Source organism: Limulus polyphemus, unplaced genomic scaffold (genome assembly GCF_000517525.1).
Source record: "Limulus polyphemus unplaced genomic scaffold, Limulus_polyphemus-2.1.2 Scaffold2836, whole genome shotgun sequence".
Classification (NCBI taxonomy): domain Eukaryota; kingdom Metazoa; phylum Arthropoda; class Merostomata; order Xiphosura; family Limulidae; genus Limulus; species Limulus polyphemus.
Window position 1 is genome coordinate 77,007 of NW_013668446.1, and position 21,299 is coordinate 98,305.

A 21,299-nucleotide genomic window follows, 5' to 3' on the forward strand; every position below is an offset into this window, starting at 1 on the left:
GTTTTTCATATTTAATGATGAGAATGGTAAGACTCAGGGACATAAATAAAATTTTGGCAGGGTAGGAGTCATCTTTAGCTAAGATATCTTTATTTTTCTAATATGGTGTTTAGCCTTGAAATGGGTTCCTTTCAGATTGTTAAATGCAGTTAATTTAAGGGAGTTTAACGAGTTCACGACATCGTACGCCACCTGTGGTATATATGCATTTTTTTTGTTGGAAGTCATGAGCCACCTATGGTGCACAGCACCCATAAGATATAACTGTAGCTCATATCTCCAAAGTCCTATATGTACCACTGGTGGAGCACAGATGCCATATTGAAAGGGCAACTGAAATAAAACAAATTTTCATGATTAAATCACTATTTATTTTGAAATTACATCTAGAGATTGACATTGAATGTTTTATTGTGAGTAAATGAAGCAAAATAACACTAATTGATACTTGTTTTATAAATAAAAATCTGTTATGAAGCCTGTAATATAATATGTTAGAACTATTATCATCCACAGTAGCGATTATTTTATCTGATGTCCCTTTTTTACAACCATAAAATTGTGAAATATTCATAATTCTTTTAAAGAAATGCAAGATTAGGCTGAAAAAAAAATTAAATAGTATAATGCTTTTATTATTATTACTTAAATCGTAGTGTGCACCACCGGTGACACATGACAGTCAAAGCTTAAATGGGTAAAAACAGACGTCATGTACCACCAGTGGTGCACTCAAGAGAAAGTTCCCAATGCAGTCATTCTGTCATAAAATGTAACATAAAGCCATAAAATTAGCTGTATCTAAGGCAGAGTTCACAATGAGGCCTTATGTTCCTATTGCATAATTAGAAAAATCACTTGCACCGTGAACGTGTTAAGGAAAGGCTTGATAAATATTTAAATGATAACTGCTGGCTTTGAATGTCGTACTTTTATTTTAGAGTTTAGTATGGTGGATGGGATGACTTAGGTGGACCAACAGGTCTCTTGTTGCCCTTCACGTATGTGTATGTATGTCTCTTTCTCCTAGAACAATAGATAATGAGGACAAATGGAAATTAGCTATTTCCCAAACTACTTATACCACTGTATGAAAATTTTTAACATTTTTACATTAAACAAGGAGTAGGAAACACATGGTATTATTATTTATTACTGTAATAGGGAAATTGTTAGAAATGAAATTACTAATTATGTTGTATGCAAATACTACATATTTTACCCTTCTTTAGTAGGTTGTGAGAAGCCTCCCAAGGAAATTTCTGTCTGTACAGTTTACTTCCTGTGGGATCCAAACATCCACTCACATAATTGTCTGTGCAAGGCAGCTTATGAAGGGGAGGAGACGATCCTGGTGTTTGAGTTGTGTCAGAGCTCTGTAACACACCATTTTGATCTTGAATTCCTTCCTGTAGAGAGATGCCCTTGGAGTGGCTTCCACATGGTCCTATGGGGCTAGGGTCAACCAGGTGCCAATATCAGACATTTCTGATGGGTGCTGTAGACATTATTTCTGGTATTGGTGTGAGAGTATAGTGCCAATAAAACCCTATCATAGCTGCACTGTCCTAATTTGGCAGCATAGTTCATCCCCTGGTAAGATTCCATGGTGGGTGGAGTCAGTGGGTACCAAATTGTTTAAATTTTTTTCATGGATAATCTAGAAAATTATAGCCAAAATAAAATACAAAAAATCAATTATTGGAAAGTGGCCATAAATAGAAAAACTGATATACAGTCACCGCTTCATACTATTCCTGTACCTGTACTTGTAATTCTTCATTCTTTGTCTGAAAAATCTTTAGGGCAAATGTCTTTCTTTTTCATTCAGGCTTGCTGGCTTTCTTAAGTCAGCCAAGAAGCTAAGTTCTGGGGACATCTTGGTTGAAACATCTATGCCACATCATAGCAAACCCCTTTTGAAGTCAAAATCCATTGGGGAGATTATTCCCCATGCTACTTTGAGTTCCTCAAGAGGGGTGATTGTATAGAGGGATTTACTTTACATCTCTGAGTCAGAGATTATTACTGGTTTCACAAACCAAGGAGTTTTGGCTCTGCAATGTACCTCCACTTGTAAAGATGGAATAATGTAGGTTACCCAAGGGCAGGTAGACATGGCAATGTTTTTAGCATTTACATTGCCATGTCTGCCCGCCATTATCAAGGCAAATTATCTTAACTGTAAGGTTTGGCCCTATATTCCTAAACCTCTCAGATGTTTCCAGTGTCAGAGACTCTCAGAAGTCTTGTTGTAGTTCTTTGACATGTGCTCATTGTGGCAGTAAAGGCCATGAGAGCTACAAGTGTTAATTTGACCCTCATTGCATTAATTGTAATAGTTCCCACCTCTCGTATTTTTGTTCTTGATCTAAATGGGTAGAAGAGAAAAAGGTACAGTGCTTAAGGACTGTTAACAGCATTTCTTATCTAGGGGCACAGAAGTTGTATTCTGTTTCAGTTCGAACATATGCTGCTGCACTCTGTTCCACTGTCACAGTGGGTGTGCAGATAGATCTCTCCATACCTCCAACAGAGTCTTTCTCTCATCATAACATCTCATCTTCTGTCCTACATGCGTACATGAGTTGATAAATCCATGTCTACAACTGCCTCTGTCCCCACTGCAGCATCCAATAAATACTCTGGCCTATCTCCATCAGTCCCAAGGTGCAGGACTGTTATTCATTCATGCACTCAATCTGTAATCTCTATCTGACAAAGACCTGCCCAATCAACTCAGGGCAGGATTCATGGAGGTCGACAGACCTCTTTGTAATAAACAAAAAGATTGTAGTTGAAAACAAAAAGGCTCCCCAATCAGTTCTCCTACTGCTAAATAAAAATGGCTGCTTCGATACAGTAGAACTGTCGAAGTTTCCATTCCAATTTAGATGATATTAACATCTTAGATCAATTCCTATCATCCAGTATGTCTGTCCATGCAGGAAACTTTCCTCTGACCTACTGATGCTGTCACCTTTTGGCAATTTTTCTTGTACAGGAATGACAGGTTATGAGATGAATGAGTTCGTGGAGGTGTGGCACTGATGATTGACCATCATGCACTAACCATGTCTGTGCCACTCATTATGCCACTGGAAGCTGTTGCCATATGTGTCTCCTTGAGTCATACCATCACAGTTTGTTCTCTTTACCTGTCACCATGAGAAGATGTTGATCAAGCAGACCTTGATGAATTTATTGAACAGTTCTCATCTCTGTTCTTCATCTTGGAAGACTTTAATGGGCACAATCCTCTCTGGGATGATGCTGATATTGATGGAAGAGGTCATTCTGTGGAGCATATGCTCTTGGATCACAACCATTCTCTTTTCAGTAATTGTTTGTATACTTATTTTCCTGTACCTAGTCAGTCTTTTACTGCTATTGATCTGTCCATTTGTACCCCTTCCCTTTTTTCTTATTTTTCTTGGAGGGTGGATAATGACCCATGGAGCAGTGATCATTTTCCCATCATTCTGAGGGAGATTGGTCACAATTAATACCATAGTAGAATCTAGAGCAGGCTGACTGGCTCTCCACCACTTTCTTGGAACTTGATCCTGCTATCATTAGTCTTCCCACTAATAATGACTGCATGGAAGCAGTAACTGATTGTATTGTCCAAGCAGTTGTTCATATGATCTCCAAAACCTTGACAAATTTTTCACTTTATCCTCATCAATGGTGGGTGTTGAAGGCTCAGAAATGGGTTTCAGATATATTTCACAGATACCCAACTCTTAAAAAATATATTGCTTTTCAACAGGCTCATGCCCACACCCAACAGGACAGACATTAAAGCCACTAGGCATCTTAGATTAAGTTCACTACCAGCATCTCCTCTACCACAGTTCCAAGGTCATCTGGGACAGGATTCATAGGGTCAGTTGGAAGTATGCTTTCCATCTCTTTTTGATCTTGCTCTCCAATGGCCAGGAAGTTGCTGATGTATATCCTTGGAGAGTGCTTTTCTCGCCTTTCCAGTACTTTCATATCTTCCCATCCCATCTTGACCATCAAGTCATGGTGTGAGATATAGCTTCTTTTTTGAGGTTGATAGTCTTTATGACTGTAATCATCCATTTACACTAGTGAAATGCAAAATTGCTTGGAATTGGTCTGGGATAACATCATATAGACCTGATCATTTATCTACTGCCTCCCTTGCTCTTTGTCTGGTAGTTTTTAAATGGATTTGGCAGGAAATGTTTTTCCAGATACATGGCAAATGGCTATTGTTGTCCCTTTTCCAAAGCCTGGGTAGGATCCCAAGGTTCTTTCTCATTATAGTCCTATTGCTTTAACTAGTTGTCTAGGCAAGATTTTGGAGAGGATGGTTAATGCTCATCTTGTTTGGTTACTTCAATTAAACAACCTCCTATCACCTAATAAATGTAGTTTTCATCAACAGTGCTCCACCATGTACCACCTGATTCATCTTGAAACTTCAATCAGGGAAGCCATCCTCAAGAGGGAGCATCTTGTGTTCATCTTTGATCTCAAGAAGACTTATGGTAACCTATGGGTTACATGGTCATTTACCTATTTTTACTTGTAATATTTTTCTTGACAAGCATTTCCAAGCCCGTATGGATTTGACATTGTCCCAATCCTTCACACAGGTACTTGGAGTCCCTCAAAGCTGTTTCTTGAATGTCACACTTTTTAGTATCAAGATCAATGCTATCACTGAACAGCTTTCTCTTACTGTCATAAACAGCCTCTATGTCAATGACTTTCACATTTCCTGTCTGTTATTGACTATGAGGTTTATCAAATGGCAGCTTCAGACTGTTCTCACTCACTTACTGGGGCCCAGCATGGCAAGGTGGTTAGGGTGCTTGGCAGAAGGTTACTGGTTTGAATCCCCGTCCGACCAAACATGCTCACCTTTTCAGCCATGAGGGCATTATAATGTAATAGTCAATCCCGTTATTCTTTGGTAAAAGAGTAGCCCAATAGTTGGCAGTGGGTGGTGATGACTATCTGCTTACCCTCTAGTCTTTCACTGCTAAATTAGGGATGGCTAGCACAGATAGCCCACATGTAGCTTTGCACAAAATTCAAACCAAACCAAGTTTCACTTATTGGTGTGAACCACAGTAAACAGTTTCAACTTCTTTTCATCTAAATCCATTTGTGTGCATGTTGATGCCAATGGGGTATGCACCCTGATCCAGAGCTCTGTTTGGGTGGTGCTGTTCTTCCTATGGTGGCCAAGATAAAATTCTTAGGATTTCTTTTTGATTGTAAGCTGACATTTATTCCACATCCTTTTTTCCACTTCTTGGGTAGTAGATAGATGTTCCATATTGAATATTTATTGTACTCTCATTTGATCAAAGCTGTACTATGGATCTGTAGTTTACAGTTCTGTCCGGGACTCTGCCTTGACAATGTTGAATCCTGTACATCACCAGGGACTTCAGCTCTGCATGGGGGCTGAGGGCTTTCTGCACATCACCAATCCAGGGTTATACATTGAGTCCTATGAAGCTCTTCTTCACCTCAGATATTTGTAACTCTCCCTCCTACATGCTATGAAGCTTTGATTTTTACCACATCATCACATCTGGAGTTGTATCTTCATGCCTTGGTTGGCTTTGCTTTTTAGGAATAGGTGATCTGCCATTCCTACATTTGGCTTCTGTGTTATCAATGCATGGTTGACTGAATTAGGTCTGTCATTGGATGATGTTGCTGAATCTAATGATCATCCCTTCTTACCATGGCTCATTACCTTTCCCACTTGTCACCTTTCTTTGAGTCATCTGAGGAGGATGGATACTCCTGATTGGAAGTATCTTTTTTTGCTGAACATCCTTTGAACCATTATTCTGTTCCTGTTTTTTGTAGATGGCTTGAAATCAGGTGACTCTGTTGGCTCTGCCCTGATTTGTGGTGGCTTGATGGCTGCTCACAGGATCGTCCTCTACAAATTTTGTATTCACTGGTGAGTTGTATACAATTTTACATGCCTTAGATCATATAGAAGCTAAATATTACAGTAACTATACTATATATATACTGACTCACTTAGTTCTTTGATGGCCCTGTAATCGCTTTCTGTGAGTTCTCACCCTATTCTTTTAACTATTCACAAACAACTGGCCCACTTCTCTTTGCCGTGTATTTTTATTTAGTTTTTCTGGATTCAAAGCCATGTTGGTATTCATTAGAATAAGCTTGTTGACACTACAGCTAAATCTGTCTGCTCTGGAATTATCACGGCCTTGACCATATCTTATGTGGACTACAGACCTATGATCAAAGCATGACTTCATATGAGTTAAAAGTTGATTTGGAATGAGCTTTTCCAGATAAAGCCTACTGTTATTGTTTGGCCATCTATTTTCTATAAGGATCAAATGGAGTAACATGTATTGTCTTGTCTAAGCTACACATTGGGCACAGTTTTGTGTCTCATCATTTTCTTCTCTAGTCACAATTGCCCACATTCTGCTTTTGTGATGTTGTTATGACTGTGAGCAGCAACAACATTTTCATTATATTTTATTTCAGGGTTTACCCCTGATTTTGGACAGTGTCATTGGCAATGGTGAAACTGTTCAGATTGATCATATTTTTAGTTTTTGTGGGCCGTTGGCCTTTATACTTCTATTAAATTTTTAAACCTTGTTTCAAATCCCACACTTGGAACAATTTGGTTTATTTTCATACAGATTTTGCTAATTTAAGTTTCTTTTTTGATTTTTTCTTCTCTTTTTTACAATACTGTTTGGTGCAGATAGCCTTGGTGCTTTGTGCCATGAAACACCAACAACCAATCTCTAGTATATAAATATATATGATATTCACAAAATTCATAATTTCCACTAAGTTCTAAATTTGGTAGAGATCATGAGATAATTCATCCTAAGGTGTTAGGAAGGAGAAGAGTAATGGAAAGACACATGCAACTTCTGAGTGAAAATACAGTTTTACCTGCTGCTTTTAGTAAAAGTAGTGCAAGATATTTCAATTGGATTGAATTGAAATACTTACAAGTGGGTAAACTTATCAGTATATGAAATTCACAAACAACATATATTGTAACATATAAACTTGATGTAACCAGTGTTTTATGTGGTTGTGATAAAACATTTTCAATCTTGCAGATTGAAATATTTTATAAAGCACAAAATTTTCTCTCTGTTTTCTTATTTTTCTTTTGGTACAAATTGCAGTCCAAGATGCATACAAATGCAAGCTGTAAATGTACTAGGAAGGAGATGTGGGAGCAGAAGTAACACCTGGGTAGTGAAACTTTGAAAAACTGCACTTAACTGGTACTAAACTTGTACTTGGAAGAAATTCATTCCTTTCTACTGGTACCATGTCTGTTTACATAATAACCAGATGGAAGTGGAAGTAATGGTTCTGAGTCAAAGGGTAAGCTCACCTAATAATGTATTGGTAAAGTGGAACCCCAATGAAGCCTGTAGATTAATGTCTCAGGCATTAGGAGTAAACATATTACAGAAAGTCAGAATATAAACATATGTCAACTCCATATAAATGTCTATTGACCAAGGTAATCTGTATATGACTCTCCTTAAAGGTAGTCTGAAGATGGTAGTAATGGTTGTAAATGAGCAGTTATGACTTGTTTTCAATCTACACACTTAACTGACTTTCTGACCATTTGGAATTTGTCTGGCTTTGTTTTTAATCCAGACTTTTGCTATTTCAGGATGAAATCTTGACCATATAGGCAGTCTTGTTCTTGAACTAACCAAGGTGCCCTTCAGTTGTGTGCTTAAGCCTCCAAGTTTCATTCAAACTGACATTGAAGAATACATTGTTGGATGACAATGAGGAGTACCCAGAAGTAGTAAAGAAACCATTAGGAATTTTTTCTTCTGATTTCAACCATCTTGAGTCTTTAGAAGAAGGCATTATGCTGGTAATACCCGCCAATATGCTGATTCTATTTGCTGCTGTAGTAAGTCATGGAAGGTAATAATGTAATGAAAAGGTAACTACAACGTTTGCAACTCCAGGGTAGCAACCCGACTATATGAAGTGCCTTGCAAGACAAGAGGTTTAAGAATAGAAAGCTGCAGGATGTGAGACAATTGAATCATTCGAAGTACCTTTTTATCCAAGTGGTGAAAGGAAAAATGAAGTGTACCTTAATTTGATGATGGAAGTGATTTGAATTCTAATTTTGTATATGTGTGCATAGATTTTGTTGTGTTCGTTTTGAAGGTGTTGATTTTCTTTTTATATTTTTTTCTGTATTTTCTCTAAAGGTTTTTTGTTTTGTATGTTATGCTGAGACCTTATTTTATACATTTTGCTGTGAATTTTAAAGAATTTATTTTGTTTATGGATGTGATAAAGGGCTTGTTTTTTTTTATCAATTTTATGTATAAATGGTTTGTTACATACTTAGATACTTTTCAGGTTAACTTATGCAGAAGGGGTTTTATTTTATGTATTATGTAATTTATGTAAAAGGCTTTTTATTATATATAGTATGTTTGATTCAGGTCTTTATTTTTGTTAAAGGATATTGTGTGTAATTTTAAACGATATTCAATTTTGGTCATTTCTGTATGAAGGGTATTATGATGTGTTTTATCAGTATTAAAAGACATTATTTTGTATGTTCTGTCAGGTATCATTGTTAAAATGTTTTGCAGTGTTTACCTGCATCTGTGTTAAGAGGGTTTTCTGTATATATAGTATTTCTATTTTAAAGGGTATTAATTTTTGGAAAGTGTATTTATGTATTATGATTTCCACTAATAAAGAGTTAACTCTGTATTTTCTGTGTTAAAGGATTGTATTCGGTCGTCAAGAAATTAATGTCCCATTTTGGAACACTTTCATTAACCACCTCCCAAAAAATGTACATCATGTATGATAGTTAACAAACCACCTAAACATCACATTAGTGTAGCCTATATAATGTTTAAAGTTTAGTTTACTCTAATCCCTTATAATGATAGCACACGATGAGACACAAATTTGGCATGTAATGCTGTTTGAATACACGAAGAGAAACAACGTCTCTGTAGCCACAAAGAATATCAAAGAAGTTTAGGAAAATGTTTCAAATGTTCGTAAGTGTCAACGATGGATCAGCAAATTTTGTTCAGGTGACTTTAGCCTTAAAAACTGTGATGGCAGGGGCCAACATGTTGGAATTGATATTGATGCTCTGAAGACGCTTGTTGAATCTAACCCAAGGCAACACAAATGGCCTTGAAATTGCATGTCTCTCATGAAATAATACACAAATATCTAAGGAATTTGGGAAGCTCCATAAAGAAAGTGTTTAGGTGCTTCACGTCCTCTCTGATGATCATAGTTTCCAATGTGTGAACATTGCTTCGTTTCTTCTGGCGTGTAATTTGCATGAACCATTTTTGGACAGAATTCTCTATGCGAATATTAAATGCCAAAAACAAAAACCACTTTTGACCCCAAAACCTGGACTCCATCTGCAGAAAGTGATGCTTTGCATTTGGTGAGACATCAAAGGAGTAATTCATTTCGAACTCCTCAATCCACAGCGAACTGTCAATGCAGAGATTTATAGTCAGCAACTGGAACATTTAAATCAAGCCCTTTATCAGAAATGCCTTTCACTCATCAATTGGAAAGGTGTTGTTCTTCTCCACGACAATGCATGTCCACATGCATGTTGTTAAATGTATATAATTCTACCTAACTTTGCATCTGTCATTCTCTGAAGCATCTGTTGTGCTCATGTGAAGCATGGCACATTAAACAATAATGTTAATGACAATGTTCTTCAGTGATAGCTCAGGTAGTATCTTGAGACTATGAACTCTGCTATGTTTGAATGTGAATGACCAGTCGCATGAGTATTACTGTTTACTCTGGTTAAATACATTTCTTGCAAATTTTGCAACATTGGATTTAAACAGTCTTGAAGAGTAAGTAATCTGATGGATGTTTCAATAAAAGTGATAGTCTCCTGTTCTATAAAAGCAAGTAGACACACTTTGTTTTTGTTTACTGTTTTAATAAATATTGTTAACTTCATGTTTTAATTTGTGTCCAGTCTCTTTAATTCATCCTCATGACTCAGTTATTTAGTGATTCAGTGCTATTCCATAAAAAATATCCTAATTGAATCTTTTATTATCCTATGGTCCTATCCAATTGCTCTTAAGTAAAATCAGTTTGGCTTGGATATACCACTGTATCCTATGAAAGATTATTATATCCTGCTATAAATAGTAACACCTTCAAAGTTTATTATGTCCAAGATTTGAAACATAAAAAAGATACCTTAAAAATTTTGTAAATATACAATATATACTTTAGAACGGTGAGAAGTATGGTATTTGCATAGTACACATACAAACGGTTCTTTACATATTCTGTTACACCTGCTTAACATGTCTATCTAGTTTACCTGTTCATTTAGATAATTCCCTTTTACTTGTACATTGCATATTTGTACTCTATAGTTTATGAAATTTGAAGTTATATAAAGAACACTTTATGAAAATTGAAATAGTTGAATGCTCATGCAGCTTTACAGGTAACTATACCTAACATTTTTATGTAATAAAGACTTTACAAAATCCAAATTTGGTATTTATAGTCTTCTAGTCTTGGATTTGGAAATACCCATTATAAATTTACTAAAAATATTTTTGTTTCTCATAAATCACATAAAATAATCTATTATTATTTCTATATTAAATGTTGTCAAGCTTTTATGTATGTATGAGCTGGATTTTTACAGTAGGTGTCTGTGACTTGTTGGCAATAAATTTAAATAATAAACAAACAGCACACACTCGATTTGTTATAAAATAATATATTAAAACAAGATAAACATATATACAAATGTTAGTTGCACTGTTGGTTATTACAGTTGTATGCAGAGCTTTAAGTAATTTTCTCTTTTTTGTCAAAGTCCACACAGGTTGGTTCAGTTATTTTAGAACACAATTTAACAAGATAAATTAGTTTTCTCTACTCTGTTATTACAATACACTCAGTGATAATTTCACTTTAAAGACCACACACATATACATTATTTATGGCTTTACTCATGTCAGGGTTTTAAATATGAGTGTGCTGGGATTCTTCTACAGTAGGTCTCTATGATTTGTTGGCTAAACATTTGAACAATAAACAGACAGCACATAAGCCACTTATTTTAAAATAATATACATTCAAAATAAGTCAAACGTATGTATAAAAATTATTTTCATTATAGGAACTCACATGCCATGTAACTCGAACCTCAAGAAGTGTCTCCAATTATCCTAAAGTAATTTTGGCTATTTTTGACAATTAAATAGAACAAGTAGGCACTTCTTAAAGGCAAAAAAAGCTTATTTATTTTGTATTTAATAACAATTGAACCTTTTTCTTCTCCCTCAAATAAAAAATTTTGGAAATGCTACTGCAGAACATTACTGTGATAAGTTTTGTGTGATCTAAAATGGGTTTCATCACTGACAGATTTCTAGTGGAATCAGCAAAACATTCTGATTTTTGTTTGTCATTAAGTACAAAGCTACACAATAGGCTTTCTATGATCTGTCCACTACAGGTCTTGAAACTGAAATTTTAGCATTATAAGCCTTCAGACTTACCACTGAGTCACCAGAGGGCAAACATTTTAATTATTTAATTTTACTAGATTAATAAAACTTAAGCAACCTAAAGTACTAGCTGTTTCTTGTAAACTTAACCACTCTTTCAAATATAGTATAAAATTCATGTGACTTAGGTGTAATATATATATCAATATCATTAAGTTCAACAGTTTTAGAAGGCAATAAGATATTGCTAATTTTAATAATATTATTAGCACTAATGATGATTACCTATGTATTGAATATTTTAGAACTGTTCGTTAGCTAGAATACTAATTATACTAATTTCTTTCATGTTTTAACAGTTACATTTCTGGCAAACCTATGAATGTCTTGTTCATCCAGAGAAAGTTTACTGCCCTGGTAAGGGAAATTTTTTTTTATTTCTAAATTATCTTTGCTTTAAAATATTTCTGTATTAATTTTACCAGCATCAGTATTCATTATCAACTGATTAACAAAATTAATAAATACATGCTTCTTTGAATGTATGATCATGACCATCAGTTTTAGAATAACAATGGTTGATATTCTTTGATGGATTGTTTAGGCAGTGTATTCATATTGAGTTGACTGTGAAATGGGTGGCAACTGCCTGTTTAAGAAACATTTGTTAAAATATATTGGTGACTATACAATCCACTTGTGCAGCTGAAGTATACAAGACAATATTTCATAGTCTTCTGCCTTTCATCTTCAGGTTACTGTTTTATACCTTTATTACAATAGCTGTTAATGAACTGCATAAGCACACATATAGCCAATAAAGTTACACAGCTATTCAGTTAAAAATTTGAATAACAAAAGAGAAAATTTAGATGAGTGACAAATTATTAATATCAAAAAGACCATTTTATGCTGTGCATTTCAAATCCATTTTTTTTTTATACATAATTGATCTTAAGGGTAATTCTTCCTTTCATGTTCTTATATTATAACTGCATTAAAAGTGGAAATGCAAGGTCAGTATTATGTAACACCTTAGGATCCACCAAAAATGATGGTTCTTCTTCATATCGTAATTCCAAATGTTGTCTCTTAATATTTTAGGAAATTTGACTGAGTGCATCACATATTTTACAATATTTATATAAATCTAATTGCAGTTGTTACAAATATTGAAGCATACAGTGTTAATTTCAAATTTATAAGGTAAAGTTAACTGTCCATACCATTTCCCTGCTATCATTGAAATGTTAAAATTAATGAATATTTTTCTATATTTATACAGGATTGTTTTTAAAACTGGAATATGTTTGTAACTATAACACTGTTATAAACAAAAATAATTTGATATTACATTTTTTTTGCCTCAGTTTAATGCAATTCAGACCATAAATATATTTAAAAAAAGGATTTAGTGTTCGCTTTACAGAACTATTGCATACAAGTTCAATGAGGGAATAATTTTATTGTGTAGGTCACTGGTTTAGGCTTCATTTGAAGTATTTTGTTCCTGTGCTCAGTCTTGGACTACATACCTTATGAAGGACATTGAATTGTTGGAAACTGTTCAGAGGAGGGTACTAGGATGATACCTAAGGGGAAAGTTGTTGTATGAAAATAGGTTAAGGTCTCAGAAATTATTTTTTGCTCTTGACAAAAAAAGGACAAAAGTTAGTGATATCTGATTAAGGTGTTCAAGATTATTAAGGAAATTCATAGTACTGATGCATCTTTGTTTTGTATTTAATTATGAGAATGGTTGGGCAAAAATATACAAAGATAAATTTGTCAAAGTAGGGGTCACCTTCAGCTTACACAGTTTTACTTTTGTAACAGGTGTTTGAAATGGGTTCCTTCATATGTGGTGAATGCAGTAAATTTACTGGAGTTTAAGAGAAAACATGATGAATATTTAAATAATATGGGCTGGATTTCAGTTTTTTTTCTTTAAAGTTTAGAGTAGTGGATGGGACAGCTTTAATGGACCAGCAGAACTCATGTTGTTATTAAGTGTTCTTTCATGTTATATGATCAGAAGGATTCCTTATTTTGCAAAGATTTGTGAAAAGTAACATTGGGATCAGACAATTTAAGAGATAAAAATCCAGAAGTAAAATTATGAAACTAGTTCAATAAAAGATAGGACAAAGTCCAAGAAACAGTTAACCACAAAATAATTCTAAGTTGAGATAGCTGGCTACAAATTATATTTTGATTTCAGTTCCCATAATTATTTTTTATGATTTCTTCAGATGATGCTAAACAGAATAAAAATAAAACCTACAATAGGGGGTGGGAAACTTGTAATGCAGTTTAATATTTAAAGGTATGGGAAACACTGATCAGCTCATCATGCAATGTTAGGTTGAATAAATTGAATCAACTAAATAAAAACAAAATTAAAATTTCAAGATGATGAAGCAAAAATAAGTAAGCCAACATAACACAAAATGGAATTAAAAGTGAACAAAGTTTATCAAAATCATTGTTAGGTTTTTATATATATATATAGGGCCAGATTCTTTATAGTAGGTATCTGTGACTTGTTGGTGATACATTTCTAACAACAAACAAACAGCACACAGTCCACTTGTTTTAAAATAATATATTAAAACAAGTCAGACATATGTACAAATGTTCATTACACACTAAATCACAACAGTTGTGTCCAGAGCTTTAAATAATAATTTCTTCTCGTCAAAGTCTACATAGGCTGGTTTAGTTACTTTAGAACACAATTTGACAAGATGAATTATTCTCCTCTGCTCTGTTGTTACAACACAATTGGTAATAATTTCACTTATGTTACATTTGATCAAATGTCCACACATTTGTTCAATTACTTTGTAACATAATTGACAAGATAAATTAGTGTTTGAGATGTAAGTCAAGAATGGCCCTTAAATTAAAAAAAGGTTTATTGTTTAGGATCAGTCATAGAAAGAGCATTAGCATTATTATTGAAGTGTAGGAATTTGTAAATCAATAGAAATTTTTCCTAGAAAATACAGAAGAATACCAAGGAATGTGAAAAAGGTGGAAAAGTAGACTGGTATTCTTTGATTTCAGGCTCAGGAGATAAACACATAGCAATGACCATACCATTAATATGCCAAAAGTAATATCTGCTTATGGCAAAACTTTTTGTTCCAATTTCTGTATGAAGTGTTCCTTTTTGCAACATGTAAACTATCAGAATTTAAGAATATATATTTGTCTTTTTGCCAATTGTCAAAATAAAAGCTTTAGTTATATTTTTTAATAATATAAATATGTATTATGTTGTTGTTGGGCTTAGGATTATTCTACAGTAGGTGTTTGAGACGTTTTAGCAATAAATTCAAAGATAAATAAACAGCACGCACTTCACTTGTTTTCAAAAGAATATATATATATTCAGAACAAGTTAAATATATGTACAACAAATTCTTTAATACTATAGATATTATAGGCATATCATCAAAACTATATATGTAGTTCTTTCCTTGTCAAAAGTCCACTTAGGCCTATTCAATTACTTTAGCATTTCAGTTGACATGCCGAACTATCTTCTCTTTTAGTATTATTATCGCACTAGTATTCTGTGTGTGATTCACTTACAGTTGTAGTGCAAGTTACCATAATCATTTGGTCTTCATCTGAAAATCCTCTGTTTCTTTTGTCAACGTGCACTCAGGCTGATTCAGTTACTTTAGAATTTCTCTTTGACAGAATAAATCATTTTTCTTATTTCGTTTCTACTTTTAGACTTACTCTAACATATTAAACATTAGGCCTATCACTTATACGGTACTTAACCTATTCTTCTGCTATTATCTATCTGCTGCTTCATATATACCTATTGTGGCAGTAATTTTGGTTTTAAATCTCAAAGAAACCCCAGAGGGACTTTGGAGACAATCAGGGGCACTCAGAAACTGTGGGTAATAACTGATTGAATATAATAAGTGGTGTCAGGGATGTTGGCTGGTGATATATACAGTGCCAGAATGGCAATAGTGGTGTTGTTTGAACAGTATAGGTGGCATAAAATGTTTTCATTAGTACAAGGAGTGTTAATTTCAGGAAATGTAATGTTGAGATGTTCTTTGATAAGAAGAGCTATACCTCTTTTGTCTAGGGAAGCGTGTTTGGGAACTATTTTGTAGTGGGAAATTTTAAATTCAGATGTTTCATTTAATAATGGTTGGTTGATGCTAATTATATCAACTTTTATTGTATTTGCAAGTTGTAGTAGTTCATATTTTTGTGATGAAGACCTCCCTGAATATTGACATGCAGGAAATAAACCATTGTCTATTTCTAAGAATACCTGATGGATTAAAATTCTTACCTGGCTAGACACACGCCTGCTTTTCTTCTTTTGATAAATGTCATCAAAAGGAGGGGTCGAAGGTGTCCATGTCAAAATAGTAGGCTGCTGCTATCCCAATCTGTGTAGCTAGGACCAGAATATTACCCGGGTCAGCGGAGTGGCATATCAGCATGATGTCGCTGATGAAACACGTTAGTCGTGATACAAATTCTTCACTGTTGGCTGTGATACAGGTTTGCAGCATGGCTGGAGGGGCTGGCCTTACTGTCTTTGAGGAGGATTTGGTCATTGCTGGTGGTCTAGTAATGTTCTTGATTGGGGTCAGGGTAGTGGGTAGTCTATCGCTAACCACAGGCTGATTACATCTTGATAGTGCCTTGGATGTCTCCTGTGTGTTGTTCAGTAGAGAGGTATCTGTTTGGGAAGAAAGAGAGCCATCCTTTTTTTTTCTTTCAGACACTTGAATATACTTAGGACAGCTTCGTTATGAGGCAACATGGGGTCCTCTGCAGTTTGCACAGTTGGTTGCTTGTCTTTTATTAGGGCAGTCGGATACGGTGTGAAGATGACCACATCAAACGCAGCGGGTGGCAGCAGTACAGACAGAATGTGAATGCCCAAACCACTGACAGTTAAAGCACTGTAAAGTCCTGGTCACCCCTCCAAGAAGTATGAATTTTAAAGAAAATTACTCATTATAATGTTGTAATCGTTTAGGCAAAGCATAATTTTCATAGCCTTCAATATTATTTGGTTACAGAGTTATCAAATAGAAAATTAGACCCCTCTCACGTTGTCTCTTTCAGAAATTGCAAATAGTTCTCTGTGATGTTCAATACTATATTACTTATAACCATTAGAAATCCAAGGTTTTTTTATCTATCAAATGACATATGATATTACATTGTTTTGTGTATAGAAAAGTATCAATTTTGCTTTCGGTTCAAGCTTTATACCCCTGGGAAAATACATCGACACGTTCACTGAATTTGTAACGACTCTTGTTGCATAGTTAGAAAGCCAGAAGAATTGTGGAAGAAATGAGACAGCATGGGGTCCTCTGCAGTTCACACGGTTGGTTGATTGTCTTTTATTAAGGCAGTCAGATGTGGCATGAAGATGACCACATCAGACGCAGAGGGTGGCAGCAGTACAGGCAGAACATGAATGCCCAAACCACTGACAGTTAAAGCATTATAAAGTCCTAGTCACTGTGAAACAGGTGGCTTCCACAATATGGTGTTGGTACTATAAACAAACCCCATCGGCTATCAGCTGGTTGGCTTTCTTTGAATCTGAAAGAAAAAATCTTACCATAGGGATTGCTTGCTTAATCCTAGCGCATATGATCCTCTCAATGTGGGTCATGTTGATGCCTTGGGCTAGTAGTTCTTCTTTAACCTCAGTCTGCTCGATGTCCGTTGGGACGTTCTTGATAACAAAAGGCTTTGTCAGTAGAGATTCACCAGTGCCATGAGTGGGGATCTTGGCTCCCTGGAATGCTGTACCCGGCCAGGTCTTGAGGATAGTGGCATAGCTTTGGGGAGCCTTGCACTTGATACATACACCACTTCTTGTTAGAGACTTGTAAATCTGGAAAGAGACAGTTAATTTCTCTAGCAATATCAGGTTATCTGCTGCTTCCTGCTCATCTCACGCAACTTACGTCTTTACCACCTATTCGTCTGTCCAATTTCTTAATTCTCAACATCAATGTATTGCATGCAACATTTAATAGTCTCAATATCAATGAATTATTAACAAAAGCTCCAACAATCATCTGCTTTTAACTCTTATTATAACAAAAACTAAACAATAATAAAATATTCACTCACAAAAATAAATTAACCAATAATATCTAAACTAAACAGTCTTTTATATCATGACACAAACATCTTGGTTTCATCCAGACTAAGTAGGATATTGAAAAAGCTTACAGTAATCCATACTATTTCTACAGTCACTGGCCTGCAAATATTTGGCTGTCCTTTTTCAAAATGTGGAGGATTTATTTATTTTTCATTTGTTTGGATCTCCCAGAACCAGATGTTGTTGCAAACCATAGTCACTTCCTGGATTGTTGTTCTACACCCACTGCTTCTAGTCTGATCCTTGTGTGTTTCAGTTTCAGAACCATCTGACAACTACAGTTCATCATCATAGGACTCTACACCTTATGGGAATTGCACTTCTTCATCTATTAGTTTTCTCTTATATTTCTGATTTTGAAAAAAATAATATAATCACATAAAATACAAATATTAACTAGTATTAGACTGTAGTATAAATACTTTTGACTGAGTGCTAACAAAATACATTGGAAGTGAAATTCAAATAATGAAAATTTGAACACTGCTTTCAATATGTATCACATTAGAAAAAAACAAACAAATCTTCTGTACTACATTCAGTAACCAATCAGTTCATCATAAACAGTCATCTCAGTCCTGAAATCTTTTTTATATTGTTCTTTAACATTTGTTTTTCTTCCAAAGGTTAGTGTAATTGTGTCTCCTTCTTTAAGCTGTCACATGAAACAGATATTTCCACATCATGTGCCCTTTTCCATTGGTCAGCTGCAAGGATAATATACTATGAAGCACTTTTGGGGAAAGATTCAGTTTAACTTTTGAAGGTTACAGTTTTTTTTATCATTGTTGATCATGCACATTTTATTTTAATTTCAAGTTCATTCAGTTTAGTCTTCTCAGCTTGGAAACCATGTAATACAATTTTACCTGAAATAAGCAATGTGTAATTGTGTTCATGAAATTTGTTTCTTCTCTTCTGCACTTGTTGTCACTTTGACATTTCCTCTTGCCAAAAATTCAAATCTTTTGTTATGCGAAGATAATTTACCTGTATGCCATAAATATACTAAACCAGGAAACCACAGTGTATCATGAGCATGAGCACACTAAATATGTAACTAGCACAAACTGCATCATGCAAGTTATGTAGCTCAAGCCATTGTCAAGAGCAGTTGTCTGTAACTAAGCTGTTACTACCTATGAGGAACCCTTCAAAGATTTGTAGTACCTCTGTTATTATTGTAACAGCCTTAATGTAGTTAAAGATGGAAATTATTTAAAGTTTCTGTTCAAATACCAAGAATGTCCTGGATTACTTTACCAAGTACTTCAAATATAACCTGATTCAGACAGGGGCCAGCTATTCCAAAAGCTAGGAAAGTAATTTGCTTGAAGAATCAATAACTGATAGAAAGTAACATTCATTGCTTTCTGAACTATCAAGTAATGTTTGCTGAATAATCTATGCACAACATTGTGTAATTCCCATTTGATTGTCAAACAGTTAGGATTGTGGGTTGTTTCATACATTGATGTAAAAATAGGAAATAATATTACTGATGAACTAAAAGTGTCCACAGGTACAAAAACTTGACTTAAAATAAATATCAGGTGCTGTACCATTCAAGACAAACTCAATGTGGCCATGCTAAAATTACTGAACATGTACCATTAGCTTCACTAATGATAGTAAGAACCAAAATAAATACAACATGAGTTGGCAATAAAGTCATTTCAAAACTTACAAATATTTTTGAGATATCGCCAATGCATAACTTAGAATAACAAAGTTGTTCATCAGAGAGGAAAAAATGTACATCCTCTAAATTTTTTCTATTTTGTAAAAGCCAATTCACAATAAAACAGGGACATAAACACTAATAAAACTGAAAAAATATGCATTTGTAAATATCTATTGACATTAAATTGTTTGAAGAAAATAAAACTAGGTAATATATGTTCTATAAGTAACTATTGAAGTTGTTTGAAGTTAAGAAGGTATCCAAGAATAAGGGTAATTACACTAACCTTTGGAAGAAAAACAAATGTTAAAGAACAATATAAAAAAGATTTCAGGACTGAGATGACTGTTTATGATGAACTGATTGGTTACTGAATGTATAACAGAAGATTTGTTTGTTTTTTTCTAATGTGATACATATTGAAAGCAGTGTTCAAGTTTTCCTTATTTGAATTTTACTTCCAATGTATTTTGTTTGCACTCAGTCAAAAGTATTTATAATACAGTCTAATATTAGTTAATATTTGTATTATATGTGATTATATTATTATTGTCTTTATTCTGTTTCTTCTGGCATCTGTGGTGATATCACTCTTTTCTTGTTTCTTGCCAGCACCATATTTGTAACAAGCATAGCATCTCTTCTCCTTTTTGTCTATTTTCTCTGTTAACCTCTTTTCACCTTTGATGGCATCCTGCTTCTGGTCAACCATCCCTGGTTTCAACTTTAACTGGTTATTTCTAGACTTGTGAGTTATATTCTTTCCATGGGCTTCCATATACTGTTCTGACAGGTTGATCATCTTGTTTACGTCTTTCATTGCTCTCTCCTTTAGGAACAGTGACATATCAGTATACCACATGATCATGAACTATTCATGTATTAGTAGATCTGCCAGTCTTTCAAAACTATCTTCACACTTGGCCATGTCAGTCCATCTTGTGAAGTATCACCATTGATGTGCCACAAACTGAAATACAGTTTCTTCATTGTCAGGTTTGACTTCTCTAAGCTTCTGACAAGAATCTTCTTCAGTTAGTTCATAGCATCTCAGGAAGACTATTTTAAACTTGTCATAGTCCATGACATCTTCTAATGTCATGCCAGCATACACTAGTAGGCCTTTTCCTGTGAGGAGGGGGCTGAGACAGACTGTCCAGTTGCCTTTGTCTCAGATCTGACTTTTAGTAAATCTTTCATACATATCCAGGAAAGTATCCATGTAGTATTTATGTCTATCAAATGTGGGCAGCTTAGGTTGGCTGGCCCTGACTCCAGTGTCATTCTATGGTCCTTCATCTTTCTGTTGGGTGACTGACAATCTCAATTTGTGCTCTTATTCTCTCTCTGTTTCCTCTCCCTTCTTTTCTTCTTTCTGAATTTGTGCTGTTCTTCTACTTCCTTTCTTCTATGCCTTTCTTCTTCTCATCGCTGTTGCCACTCTTCTCTCTCTAGGTCATGTTGTTGTTTAACAAACTCTCGTAGATCAGCATTTTTGAGCCCAAGTTGCTCGCCCCTTTCTATTTGCTTATGAAAGTCAGTTGATATGGTGGTATAGAGTGTTTGTAATCTCTACAGTCTTTTCACACTCATTATAGCTGTGCATATATTGGCCTTTTCTGCTGTCATTCACGTCTTCTTCTACTGTTGTTTGCCACTGTATAATCCTTGGTGGCTCACCAAATGTCAGGTTTTAGGTATGGTCGGGCCAGATTCTTTACAGTAAGTATCTCTGACCTGTTGGTGATAAATTTGAACAATAAACAAACAGCACACAGTCTACTTGTTTTACAATAATATATATTAAAATAAGTCAAATGTATCAGGTCATCCAGAAATGAATGTCACGTTTTGGAAAACTTTCATTAAACCCCCCCCCCCC

General features: G+C 34.7%; 1 protein-coding gene across 1 annotated transcript in view; it reads left to right on the plus strand.

The window, feature by feature from the left end:
- Nucleotides 1–16,037: 16,037 nt before the first annotated feature.
- LOC111087911 (coadhesin-like) overlaps nt 16,038–21,299 on the plus strand; it is a gene marked incomplete at its 3' end in the record, with an annotated part of 63,820 nt that continues 58,558 nt past the window's right edge. Inside the window, exon 1 of the mRNA XM_022396325.1 lies at nt 16,038–16,197. Coding sequence (XP_022252033.1) covers nt 16,038–16,197 — 160 coding nt within the window. The remainder of the gene's footprint in view (nt 16,198–21,299) is intronic.